Source organism: Oncorhynchus clarkii, chromosome 10 (assembly GCF_045791955.1).
Source record: "Oncorhynchus clarkii lewisi isolate Uvic-CL-2024 chromosome 10, UVic_Ocla_1.0, whole genome shotgun sequence".
In the NCBI taxonomy this organism is placed as follows: Eukaryota; Metazoa; Chordata; class Actinopteri; order Salmoniformes; family Salmonidae; genus Oncorhynchus; species Oncorhynchus clarkii.
In genome coordinates this window covers 59,976,076-59,989,588 of record NC_092156.1, presented here as the reverse complement: position 1 = coordinate 59,989,588, position 13,513 = coordinate 59,976,076, and the positions used below count along the sequence as shown (strand labels likewise).

At 50.7% G+C, this 13,513-nt stretch overlaps 1 protein-coding gene across 3 annotated transcripts in view; it reads right to left on the bottom strand.

The window, feature by feature from the left end:
- Window positions 1-77: 77 nt before the first annotated feature.
- The window catches only part of LOC139418864 (palmitoyltransferase ZDHHC5-A-like), a 49,567-nt gene continuing 36,131 nt past the window's right edge, over window positions 78-13,513 (bottom strand). For 2 of the 3 annotated variants that reach the window (XM_071168619.1, XM_071168618.1), the window contains exons 6-12: window positions 12,174-12,276; window positions 9,579-9,670; window positions 8,812-8,938; window positions 8,462-8,582; window positions 8,075-8,187; window positions 1,198-2,192; window positions 78-315 (exon numbers count right to left, since the gene is read on the bottom strand). In XM_071168619.1, coding sequence (XP_071024720.1) covers window positions 87-315; window positions 1,198-2,192; window positions 8,075-8,187; window positions 8,462-8,582; window positions 8,812-8,938; window positions 9,579-9,670; window positions 12,174-12,276 — 1,780 coding nt within the window. In that variant the 3' untranslated portion in view covers window positions 78-86. Of the gene's footprint in view, window positions 316-1,094; window positions 2,193-8,074; window positions 8,188-8,461; window positions 8,583-8,811; window positions 8,939-9,578; window positions 9,671-12,173; window positions 12,277-13,513 lie in introns of all 3 variants that reach the window. The other variant, XR_011635363.1, reaches the window with a different exon arrangement.

The window sequence follows — 13,513 nt, the reverse complement described above, 5'->3', positions numbered from 1 at the left end:
GAGGCAGAAATATCATCAGTCAATCTCTGACCCCTCCTTCACCTTCAACCCCTGACGCCATTAGTCGGAGTAGCCGCCCGTCAAACTCAGACTGAAATCTCATAGGTGGTCCCGCCGACGCCCGTCACTTTCTTCACCCCGCCCCCCGGCTTGTGGGCGGGGCTCTGGGTGTTTCCAGGGCTGGGATAGGCCTGTCCGGGGCGAGTGGACATGCTGATTGGGTGAGAGGGGGAGGAAGGGGTGGAGCCTGAGGAGGAAATGGAGGACCTGGGCTGCCCGTTCGTCCGGCTGAACAACTTCATCTGAATCTCGTCCCTGGATAGAGAGAACGAGAGAGGGAGGGAAAGAAGGATTAGTTAAGAAATTGGAGAGGAAGAGCGCACACTCGGGGTATATACTAAATGGCACCCTATCCCCTCAATAGTGTACTACTTTTCACCAGGGCCCAAAAGAGCTCCTATTCACTTTAGGGAATAGTGTGCCTTTGTGGAAGCATTCATAATCAATCGATGGGATATATCATGCAGGGGTGACCAAGGGCTGTTACATACAGATATCTTCTACTGTAATCCTATAGTCAAACAGAGGGACGTCATGCTGGATAAAAATGACACACGCAGAGGGCAACAGGATAAAACATATCCACAACTACATCCATAACACAACCATGGTCTATGGTGGACAAAATGCATTTTGAGATGGTCAACAGTAGTACACTACATAGGGAATGGCATGCCATTACATAATGTATTGTGATGTCTCATAACAAAGACCTACACGTACAGTAACAACACCATCACATAGTGAAGGGAACCAGGACAGGCGACAGAGAGACAGTTCGGGACAGAGAAAGACTGAATGGAACAACTACAGCAGCCGAAAACAGACAGCGGGTACGTACCAAATGGCACCCTATTCCCTATACCGTGCGCTACTTTTCACCAGAGCAGTGGTCAACAGTAGGGCACTCTATAGGGAAAAGGGTGACAGTCGGGGCTGAACCAACAGAAGCAGTGATGAGGAGAAGCACCGACTCTACAGACGAGTGGAAAACACACAACGGGGGGGGGGGGGAAAGAGGTAAAGGAACTCACAGGAGCCTGGGAGGAGGAGGAAGAAGAAGAGGAGGAAGAGAAGGAGGAGAAGGAGGAGGCAGCGGGCTGCAGTCAGTCGGTAAAGAGCAGAGCCGTTACTCACTTAGGTGCATGGATCCCCCCTCCCGCCCCTCCCCCTCCGGCCGAGGCCGACGCCTTGCGCACCATCCGGTACTGCATCTCCGCCGCCGCCGCCGAAGAGTACGACAGAGACTTCCCCAGCGGCGGGGGGTGGGGGGAGCGCGGGGGGTGCGTGGAGGGGGCCAGGGGGGTGTCCGTGGACCGGGTGCGGTACGGGTAGTGGTGGGGGGCGGCAGAGTCGGACAGGAGCGGGGGCCGGGAGAAGCGGGGGGGTCTGGAGCTGTGGCTGCTATGGTGGTGGTGGTGGTGGTGATGATGGTGGTGGTGTGGGTGTGGGTGGGGGGGCTGGGGGGCCGCGGAGGAGGGAGGGGGCTGAGAGTGGTGGGAGTGGGGATGCGATTCCTGGAGATAGTGGGCGCGGTGTGGGGAGGAGAGGAGGGCTACGGAGGAGGCGGAGGGCTGGTGGAGCTCTGCGTCTCTCTGCTGGCTGAGCTGGGCCGACAGGTAGGGGGAGGAGTACCCCAGGATGGGGGGTGGTGCCGGGGTACGGTGGTGCCCGGGCGACATGTCGGGTGCGGCCGACTCAAAGTCGGGGCTCTCGGAGGGCGTGAGCAGGCTGTCGTACGATAGGCTGCCGTTGCGCGGAGGAGGCGTCTGATTGGCCAGGCTCTTGTAGCTCGTGGAGGTCGTTGCCTCGGAGACATGCGTTGCGTTGTGGGCGGAGCCAGAACGCATGCTGGAAGAATGGGAAGCACCTCCCCCTCCACCGGAGGATAGAACCGTTGGGTCTGAAAAGGAGGGGTAGGAACGTCCCCCTAGAGAGTAACCGGGGATACCGCCACCCCCTGACCCTGGTGCCCCCCCTCCTCCAGGTCTGTCTCCACCTCCTCCCAATCCTCCTCCCCCTCTCTCCCCTGGGGCCTCTCTCCCATCCAGGCTGGGTTCAGAGCGGAAGCCAGGCTGCTGGCTGGACTGGAGCAGAGAAGACGACTCCTTCAGACTGTCCCCTCGACTCATCTGGTGGGGGGAGAGAGAGAGGGGGGGGGGGGAAGAGAGAGAGAGGGGGTGGGTGGGTGGGGTAGAGAGAGAGAGAGAGGGTGGGGTAGAGAGAGAGAGAGAGAGGGTGGGGTAGAGAGAGAGAGAGAGAGAGAGAGGGTGGGGTAGAGAGAGGGAGAGAGAGAGGGTGGGGTAGAGAGAGAGAGAGAGAGAGAGGGTGGCGTAGAGAGAGAGAGAGAGAGAGGGTGGCGTAGAGAGAGAGAGAGAGAGAGAGAGGGTGGCGTAGAGAGAGAGAGAGAGAGGGTGGGGTAGAGAGAGAGAGAGAGAGAGAGAGAGAGGGTGGGGTAGAGAGAGAGAGAGAGGGTGGGGTAGAGAGAGAGAGAGAGAGAGGGTGGGGTAGAGAGAGAGAGAGAGAGGGTGGGGTAGAGAGAGAGAGAGAGAGGGTGGGGTAGAGAGAGAGAGAGAGAGGGTGGGGTAGAGAGAGAGAGAGAGGGTGGGGTAGAGAGAGAGAGAGAGGGTGGGGTAGAGAGAGAGAGAGGGTGGGTGGCGTAGAGAGAGAGAGAGAGGGTGGGTGGCGTAGAGAGAGAGAGAGAGAGGGTGGGTGGCGTAGAGAGAGAGAGAGAGAGGGTGGGTGGCGTAGAGAGAGAGAGAGAGGGGGTGGCGTAGAGAGAGAGAGAGGGTGGCGTAGAGAGAGAGAGAGAGAGGGTGGCGTAGAGAGAGAGAGAGAGAGAGGGTGGGGTAGAGAGAGGGTGGGGTAGAGAGAGAGAGAGAGAGAGAGAGAGAGGGTGGGGTAGAGAGAGAGAGAGAGAGAGAGAGAGAGGGTGGGGTAGAGAGAGAGAGAGAGAGGGTGGGGTAGAGAGAGAGAGAGAGAGAGGGTGGGGTAGAGAGAGAGAGAGAGAGAGAGGGTGGGGTAGAGAGAGAGAGAGAGAGAGAGGGTGGGGGAGAGAGAGAGAGAGAGAGAGGGTGGGGTAGAGAGAGAGAGAGAGGGTGGGGTAGAGAGAGAGAGAGAGGGTGGGGTAGAGAGAGAGAGAGGGTGGGGTAGAGAGAAAGAGGGTGGGTGGGGTAGAGAGAAAGAGGGTGGGTGGGGTAGAGAGAGGGTGGGTGGGGTAGAGAGAGGGTGGGTGGGGTAGAGAGAGGGTGGGTGGGGTAGAGAGAGGGTGGGTGGGTGGGGTAGAGAGAGAGAGAGAGAGGGTGGGGTAGAGAGAGGGTGGGGTAGAGAGAGAGAGAGTGGGTGGGGTAGAGAGAGAGTGGGTGGGGTAGAGAGAGAGAGAGAGAGGGTGGGTGGGGTAGAGAGAGAGAGAGAGAGGGTGGGTGGGGTAGAGAGAGAGAGAGAGGGTGGGGTAGAGAGAGAGAGAGAGGGTGGGGTAGAGAGAGAGAGAGAGGGTGGGGTAGAGAGAGAGAGAGAAGGGGTGGGTGGGGTAGAGAGAGAGAAAGGATGGGTGAGGTAGAGAGAGAGAGAGAGGGTGGTGTAGAGAGAGAGAGAGAGAGGGTGGCGTAGAGAGAGAGAGAGAGAGAGGGTGGCGTAGAGAGAGAGAGAGAGAGGGTGGCGTAGAGAGAGAGAAAGAGAGGGTGGCGTAGAGCGAGAGAGAGGGGTAGAGAGAGAGAGAGGGTGTGGTAGAGAGAGAGAGAGGGTGGGGTAGAGAGAGAGAGAGAGGGTGGGGTAGAGAGAGAGAGAGAGAGAGGGTGGGGTAGAGAGAGAGAGAGAGAGGGTGGGGTAGAGAGAGAGAGGGTGGGGTAGAGAGAGAGAGAGGGTGGGGTAGAGAGAGAGAAAGGGTGGGGTAGAGAGAGAGAGAGAGAGGGTGGGGTAGAGAGAGAGAAAGGGTGGGGTAGAGAGAGAGGGTGGGGTAGAGAGAGAGAGAGAGAGGGTGGGTGGCGTAGAGAGAGAGAGAGAGAGAGGGTGGGGTAGAGAGAGAGAGAGAGAGAGAGAGAGAGGGTGGGGTAGAGAGAGAGAGAGAGAGAGGGTGGGGTAGAGAGAGAGAGAGAGAGAGGGTGGGGTAGAGAGAGAGAGAGAGAGAGAGAGAGGGTGGGGTAGAGAGAGAGAGGGTGGGGTAGAGAGAGAGAGAGGGTGGGGTAGAGAGAGAGAAAGGGTGGGGTAGAGAGAGAGAGAGAGGGTGGGGTAGAGAGAGAGAAAGGGTGGGGTAGAGAGAGAGGGTGGGGTAGAGAGAGAGAGAGAGAGAGAGGGTGGGGTAGAGAGAGAGAAAGGGTGGGGTAGAGAGAGAGGGTGGGGTAGAGAGAGAGAGAGAGAGGGTGGGGTAGAGAGAGAGAGAGAGAGAGAGAGGGTGGGGTAGAGAGAGAGAGAGAGAGGGTGGGGTAGAGAGAGAGGGTGGGGTAGAGAGAGAGAGAGAGAGGGTGGGGTAGAGAGAGAGAGAGCGAGAGAAAAAGAAAAGAGCCATGTTAACTCTAACCTGGAATGAGAATTGGATGTCCAAATGTACAGACAAAGCACTAGACCAGCACCAATAAAACCACAGTGGGAAGAACAAGGTGAGACATAGGGGAAGGGAACAACTCTTTCAGGCCAGATGCATGGGCTTCACTATACACAAGGGGTCTGCTGCAGGGGGAAGAATATACAGGCCTACAACTTTTACAATGCCCACATGGCTTCTGTAGCAGTATGTTATCTTTACAACACATAGGACAGAAGAGACACACACAGTATATATAGCCGGATGGCTGTGGGATAGGGGGGGAGGCAACATGTGTGCCCAGTGAAACAATAAGCTTGTGTCTAAAAATGGCACCCTAGTACGCATTTAGTGCACTACTTTTGGATCCACAGGGCTCTATATAGGGAATAGAGTGCCATTTGGGATGCTCAGCATGAGAGTTAATGAAATGGATGTTGTTTGGGCTAACAGATAACACAGTTAAAAGAGTTTATAGAGCAAAACAACCATCTTCTCTCCCTGCTCCTGACAGAGCTCTTCTAACACATGGGCCGTGTCCCAAATGGCACCCTATTCCCTATATGGTGCACTGCTTTTGACCAGAGCCATTTTGGGACCTGATCAAAAGTAGTGCACTATATAAAGGCAGGGATGGGCAACTTTGATGGGGGAGGGGGCCACAAGAAAATGTAAACTCATCCCTAAGGCTCGCGGGTCTGCGTATCCCCCCACGTTGCGAGCAAAACATTTTAGTATCCCCCCCACTTGAGTTTTAAAGGAGGCTGGTGGTACCTTAATTGGGGAGGACGGGCTCATGGTAATGACTGGTGCAGAATCAGTGGAACGGTATTAAATACATGGTTTCCATGTGGTTTATGCCATCCCGTTTGCTCCGTTCCAGACATTATTAGGAGCCGTCCTCCCCTCAGCAGCCTCCACTGAATTCTACTTATTTTGCCATGGGGCAGAGAGAGGTTTTTGCTATTTTAAATATGATATCTGAGTAACAAAAAGCAAATGGGGCCCACCGGTCGGTAATTCGACTATGATAACAAGTTTAGATACCTGGCCGCATGACTTACGTAGCAATCTAAAACATTTTTGTTGGGCTAATTGACTGACTCTGTGACCCGACTTAACAAGAGAAACTGATGATGCACAACCACATTTAGAAACTGCACCTTGTGCATTCTAAACTCAGCAACAACAAAAAAGAAACCTCCCTTTTTCAGGACCCTATCGTAAAAATCCAAATAACTTCACAGATCTTCATTGTAAAGGATTTAAACACCATTTCCCATGCTTGTTCAATGAACCACAAACAATTAATGAACATGCACCTGTGAACGACAGTTAAGACACTAACAGATTACAGACGGTAGACAATTAAGGTCACAGTTATAAAAACTTAGAACACTAAAGAGGCCTTTCTACTGACTCTGAAAAACACCAAAAGAAAGATGCCCAGGGTCCCTGCTCATCTGCGTGAACGTGCCTTATGCATGCTGCAAGGAGGCATGAGGACTGCAGATGTGGCCAGGGCAATAAATTGCAATGTCCGTACTGTGAGACGCCTAAGACAGCACTACAGGGAGACAGGACGGACAGCTGATCGTCCTCGCAGTGGCAGACCACTGTAACAACACCTGTACAGGATTGCAGGTGTTGTACAGGATGGCAACAACAACTGCCCGAGTTACACAAGGAACACACAATCCCTCCATCAGTGCTCAGACTGTCCGCAATAGGCTGAGAGAGGCTGGACTGAGGGCTTGTAGGCCTGTTGTAAGGCAGGTCCTCACCAGACATCACCGGCAACAACGTCACCTATGGGCGCAAACCCACCGTCGCTGGACCAGACAGGACTGGCAAAAAGTGCTCTTCACTGACGAGTCGCGGTTTTGTCTCACCAGGGGTGATGGTCGGATTTGCGTTCATCGTCAAAGGAATGAGCTTTACACCGAGGCCCGTACTCTGGAGCGGGATTGATTTGGAGGGTCCGTCATGGTCTGGGGCGGTGTGTCACAGCATCATCGGACTGAGCTTGTTGTCATTGCAGGCAATCTCAACACTGGGCGTTACAGGGAAGACATCCTCCTCCCTCATGTGGTACCCTTCCTGCAGGCTCATCCTGACATGACCCTCCAGCATGACAATGCCACCAGCCATACTGCTCGTTCTGTGCGTGATTTCCTGCAAGACAGGAAGGTCAGTGTTCTGCCATGGCCAGCGAAGAGCCCGGATCTCAATCCCATTGAGCACATCTGGGACCTGTTGGATCGGAGGGTGAGGGCTAGGGCCATTCCGCCAGAAATTTCTGGGAACTTGCAGGTGCCTTGGTGGAAGAGTGGGGTAACATCTCACAGCAAGAACTGGCAAATCTGGTGCAGTCCATGAGGAGAAGACGCACTCTAGTACTTAATGCAGCTGGTGGCCACACCAGATACTGACTGTTACTTTTGATTTTGACCCCCCCTTGGTTCAGGGACACATTATTCCATTTCTGTTAATCACATGTCTGTGGAACTTGTTCAGTTTATGTCTCAGGTGTTGAATCTTGTTATGTTCATACAAATATCTACACATTAAGTTTGCTGAAAATAAACACAGTTTACAGTGAGAGGACGTTTCTTTTTTTGCTGAGTTTACTATTCTAACTCTCAACAGTAGGTTGAGACCCAGACAGAGTTCCCCAAAAAAACAAATACAAATATTTATTTTATTGTTCCCTTCAAAAAGGCCTGCGGCTGCCAGTTGCTCTTTCCCGTTATAGGGGATAGGGTGCCATTTTTTGACACAAGCACAGTTTTGGTTGTATTGAGCCCAAAGGAGGCTCGTGCGACCCTGCCTGTTCGACTGTGCACCTTGATGCCCTCTTGTGGAGAAAACGTCAAACAGCAGCTGGGCCATTGACGGTCCACTGTGTGATTCCAGAATTGATTTAAGTGAATTATGATCAGATTGTGTGACATATAGGAAGCATACCGTACATGTAAAATAGGTCAAATACAAATGTAATAATATGCTAATTAACTTCCACAAAACCTTTCTACAACAAGAAATTGCTAGGGGAGAATCTTTTACACAACACTGTGGGGAAAGCGTTCGGCTAAAAGACGACACACAAGGTTGGGTAACAAGAAAAAAGCACAGACACTCAAACTAAAGAAAATAAAGAAAAATAGTCCAACATTCACTTACTGATACTGTTCAACTGAAAGCCACTGAACAACCAATCAAAAGGCAGGAAAAGAAGCCACGAGTAAAAACAGAGATGCATTAACAAATCATAACAAATCAAACGATTAAGGACAGACAGGCAAGCAGCCAACGGAGATGTAAAATATAAATCTGAGTCAGAGAGAACAATGTGTGTGCCACCCGAAGTAGTGTGATATGCATCCTACCTCGCACAGCATTTACACAGTCTTTCACACAGAGACACACAGTCTTCCACGGTCACTTTATGCGCGAGCTGGTTGGTTGGCATCAAAGACAGTGTGTGTTTGTTACCTGGTTGGCGTAGGCATGGGTAAGGGCAGTGTGGTTCTTTCCTGGACTGCTATAGGTCGGCCTGTATTTATACATGGTGGGTGTGGGCGGGGCTTTGTTCAGAAGACTACTCTCTGTGGGGAGAGAGGGAGAGGGACAAATAAATTAACTCAGGTACATAATTGTTATCATAGGTAAAACTTGATTTTCTTTTATCAGCTAAGTTGACTGATAACACACTTATTCACAGCCACAACCTGGGTCATGTTCATTAGGCACCAAACGGAAGGAAACAAACAGGGAGGGACAACCTGACCATGTCCAACAGAAAACCGCTCGCTTACCTTTTTCCATTGCAAAACGTTTTCCTACGGTGTGTAGTAATGAGTACAACTCTGGTGAACGTACCCTCTGTGTGTTGTCCCTGGTGGCCTCTGGACAGGGCGGGGTACCGGAGCTCTGGTTTGGGAGGAGGAGGGGGCTCCGCATCGCACGACTGACTCTCCATCATCTCCAGACTACTCTTAGACTGAGAGGGAGAGAAAGAGGGAGAGAAGCAAACAGAGAAAATTAATGACATTAAATAGAATAAATGTCAAAGTCTATACAACCCAGTGTAGTGGCAGAGTGGAAACTGGAGAGCATTAACTATACACAATGCTGAGAGCAAGAAGGAGCCATGAACAAACAGATCGTGTGTGTGTGTGTGTGTGTGTACGCGTGTAAATGCGTCTACATGGGTCTTTGTCGCGTCATACCCGGTGGAGGTCTCCGTGGATACCGTTGTCGAGGACCTTGGCTGCCAGCTGGGTGTCAGTGAGCTGTGGCCGGAGGAACGGAGGCTGGACAACCACACTGTGAGGCTTCCTCTTCCTCCCCAGGTACCTGATGAAGACCAAATCAAATCGTGTTATTTAAAAGCACAAGGAGGAAGAGGAGAAGAGGGTAGCTGATGGAGAGGGGGAGGGACAGGAGGGAGAAAGAGTAGTAAGCGAAGGAACGGATGAGGGAGAGCAAGAAGAAGATGAGGAGGATGAAGAGGACCCATTGAGTTCGAGGACTCATCTTTGGATCTGTGCCATTATGGCACCTGTGACAGCATCTCCATTTAAAAGTAGTCACTTTTCTTAATTAGTGATTTGAAAAAAAAATCTGTTATTGTGGCCACTAGATTGCAGTGTTCTATCTTTAACCCCATTTTCAACCAAAGGCAACCCAATTTGAAGAAAACAACGCTCTGGTCCTTGGCTGATTGCTCCCAACCCATAGCAAATCCCACCCAGTTGACTACTTTAAAAAAAGGCAGAAGCCCTCAATGGAAATGTCCAGGCTAAAAACGGGTTGTATCCATCTAGAGTCCTCTATCCAGCTCTAAGCGGACCTAGTCTCGGTCATCAATCAAACCCCTAATAGCATGTAGGGATGACAGCAGCTCAAAACACTGTTTGAACTGATAGTAATGCAACACTAATAACATACTGTAAAACCATAGACAATGATGAGAGAGAGAGAAAGAGAGAGAGACCTGGGCGCTTGGGAGCTGCAGAGCACGTGAGAAACGTTCTTCCAACAGCCATTAGTGAAAGGGTTCACTCCTCCCCTAAACTTCCCCGTCACCTGGGGGGGGGGGGAGAGAGAGAGAGAGAGAGAGAGAGAGAGAGAAAGAGCACAAATGGAGAAAGAAAGAGCGAGAGAGAACGATAGAGAAGGTTATTCATTCCCCTCAAGACATCCTCCATTCATCAACATAACATATTTAAAGTGAAAACATCCGACATGGAGAGTCATATAAAAGAGGGAGATAAATGGAGGGAGGGATGAGGGAGAGGACGACAGAGGATTATTCTCTCTCCGTGATGAGATTATGACCTGTATGTTTTCATACCGGGACGAAGGGGTCACATTTTCGAGGATGATCATGGGGCTGTTGTTGAGATTAAATGTTTTGGGCCTTTAAGAACGACGTCAACACAAGCCAACGGTTTAGATCTCAGACAACAACAACAACAACAACGTCAGATAAGAGGGTGTGATTGTTTGGGACGGGTTGGGCGGAGTGTTGGATCTGATGCTAGCAAGGGGTCTACATGGCTCTCCAGGGAGAAGAATGGGCAGGAATAAGGAGACAACTCATTTTCTGTAAGCATGTCATTGCACTGTTTACGCCCGCTGTATCCTGTGTACATGACAAATAAACTTTGATTTGATTTAACGTTGAGCTCAGTCTCTGTTCTCAAGGGGTGTGCAGTATTTTTTTTGTGGTAAGCATCTCTCATTATTTACGTGATGACAGCTAATATTTGCAATTGCAGGGCAAATTCTAGTCCAGGAGTCTGCCAGCCGTGCTTAAATTTGTAAATCGGGAGGTGCCAAAACAAAAAGTGAGCGCGAGAGGGGGGGGGGTGACGACCTGGGGAGATCAGCATGATAACAAAATTAATCTACTTTTTTTTAAAAGCATTGCATGCATATCGTCGCATTGTTGTGGAATTGTTACAACATTACTTGTTAGATATTACTGCGCCGTTGGAGCTAGAAACACAAGAATTTCACTACGCTCGCGATAACATCTGCTAGACACGTGTATGTGACCAATAAAATGTGATTTGATTTGCGCCGTGGCACAGAGCAGTAGAGTAGAGGCACTTACAGAAGGTGCACCACTTTGGGGTACATTTATTTAGTAGCCTAGGGTCCGGGGGAAAATGTGGCCTTTTGTAAAAACGCATTTCATGCAATTCTACTGTCATCTGACATGACTGGAGACCGGCAGAATTTGTTTTAACCCCGCTCAAATGAAATGACAGGCTTACTTTGACACTCACAAACTGAGACTCTTAAAGATCAATAAAAAACAACCTGGTCTTGAATCCATCAATAGCCTAGAGGTCTATGTGTGGAGACGCATATTGTAGGAGGAAATTACCTAAAAATGCTAAAAATATTAAAAATGCTTTCCAGTGGTCACCCGATGACGCGCAGCTCGCTCGCCGGCGACGGCCGATGCGTTGGTGCCAAAAGCCTATATATCTCACTCGTTTTGTTTTGTAAAACAATATTTGGAAGCCGATCAAACATTTTATTCGCCTAGAGAAGCGAGATCAAGAGTATTGTCTTTTCAGCAGGAACCATTTGCTTTCCAACCCGTTTTGTCTGGCATGCTGCTCACCGACCGATTTGCCGCGCGTTCCCGACTGTAGGCTGTGTCTTGTTATTGGGATACACTCAATCCACAGCTAGGTAATTGTTTCAAAGAAGCTACTGACCCTCAGTGGCTAAATTCTAGGCCTAAACATGGTGTAGTAGTCTATTCTGAATGATTTCATTGATTTCTGACAGACAGCAGTAACACTATAACTTTGGCTAATGTATTTCAATCTATGAAGGGTGTTGCAGCTCCTCCGGAACCCTTTGCTATGGTTCTATAAATGAATGATGAAGTGCAACTCTGGAGAGACGAGAGTCGCAGGCTCACGTCTAGCAGAGCAGAGAGAGATCTTGGAAAGAGGAATGTCATTCTAGTTCTTGTGAGAGTTACAAGCGTGCTACTCATACAGCCACGCGTTGGGTCTCAAACGCGGGTTACAGGAGGACAATTCACCAAGAGGCAACTCCAAATGACACTTTGGCCGCTTTTATTCACATTTTTACATTGAAAAAAAAAGCAACTTTTATTTTTTTGAGCCACAAAGAGATACCGGATCCGGCCAAATTAGGTTCCCGGACCGAAACAGTCCAAAACAGAGAGGTGTTGGATCCCGTTTCCCGGCAGGAACCCGGCTCAAATTAAGCACTGGCTGCCAGCTTTTGTTCCAGCATCTTGGCCATTAGGACATTTCTGACAGAGGTAAAAGCACTTTGAAAACTACAACTACACCTATTAGTTGGTGGTTCATTCCTGGTGTGTGTGTGTGTGTTGTACCTGTTAGTTGGTGGTTCTTTCCTGGTGTGTGTGTGTGTTGTACCTGTTAGTTGGTGGTTCATTCCTGGTGTGTGTGTGTGTGTGTGTGTGTGTGTGTGTGTGTGTGTGTTGTACCTGTTAGTTGGTAGTTCATTCCTGGAGTGTGTGTGTTTTGTACCTGTTAGTTGGTGGTTCATTCCTGGTGTGTGTGTGTGGTACCTGTTCGTTGGTGGTCCGACCCCGGGCCACCAGTACCATGTGGAAGCCAGTGAGACCAGCCACCGGGATGAAGAAGAGACCAGCCACACACATCACTGCCATACTGAGAGACCAGCGGTTGAGGAGAGAACAGAGAAACCAACTAACACACTCTTAGGGGCTGCGTGCCAAATGGCATGCTATTCCTTACATAGTGCACCAGGCTAACACTTCCCAAATGTGTTGAAAATTAAAACACCTATAGAAGCACGCCGTCCGACAGATGGAAACACAGTCATCTACCGCCCCAAAACACACACACCCCAACCAACCTACACATCCAACCACACCCTCTCGCAACAAAACACACACACCCCAACCAACCTACACATCCAACCACACCCTCTCACAACAACACACACACCCCAACCAACCTACACATCCAACCACACCCTCTCACAACACACACACACCCCAACCAACCTACAGATCCAACCACACCCTCTCGCAACAAAACACACACACCCCAACCAACCTACACATCCAACCACACCCTCTCGCCCCAAAACACACACACCCCAACCAACCTACACATCCAACCACACCCACACCCTCTGGCCCCAAAACACACACACCCCAACCAACCTACACATCCAACCACACCCTCTCGCAACAAAACACACACACACCCCAACCGACCTACACATCCAACCACACCCTCTCGCAACAACACACACACCCCAACCAACCTACACATCCAACCACACCCTCTCGCCCCAAAACACACACACCCCAACCAACCTACACATCCAACCACACCCTCTCGCAACAAAACACACACACCCCAACCAACCTACACATCCAACCACACCCTCTCGCAACAAAACACACACACACCAACCAACCTACACATCCAACCACACCCTCTTGCAACAAAACACACACACCCCAACCAACCTACACATCCAACCACACACCAACCAACCTACACATCCAACCACACACCAACCAACCTACACATCCAACCACACCCTCTCGCCCCAAAACACACACCCCAACCAACCTACACATCCAACCACACCCACACCCTCTGGCCCCAAAACACACACACCCCAACCAACCTACACATCCAACCACACCCTCTCGCAACAACACACACATCCCAACCAACCTACACATCCAACCACACCCTCTCGCCCCAAAACACACACACCCCAACCAACCTACACATCCAACCACACCCTCTCGCAACAACACACACATCCCAACCAACCTACACATCCAACCACACCCTCTCGCCCCAAAACACACACACCCCAACCGACCTACACATCCAACCACACACCAACCAACCTACACAT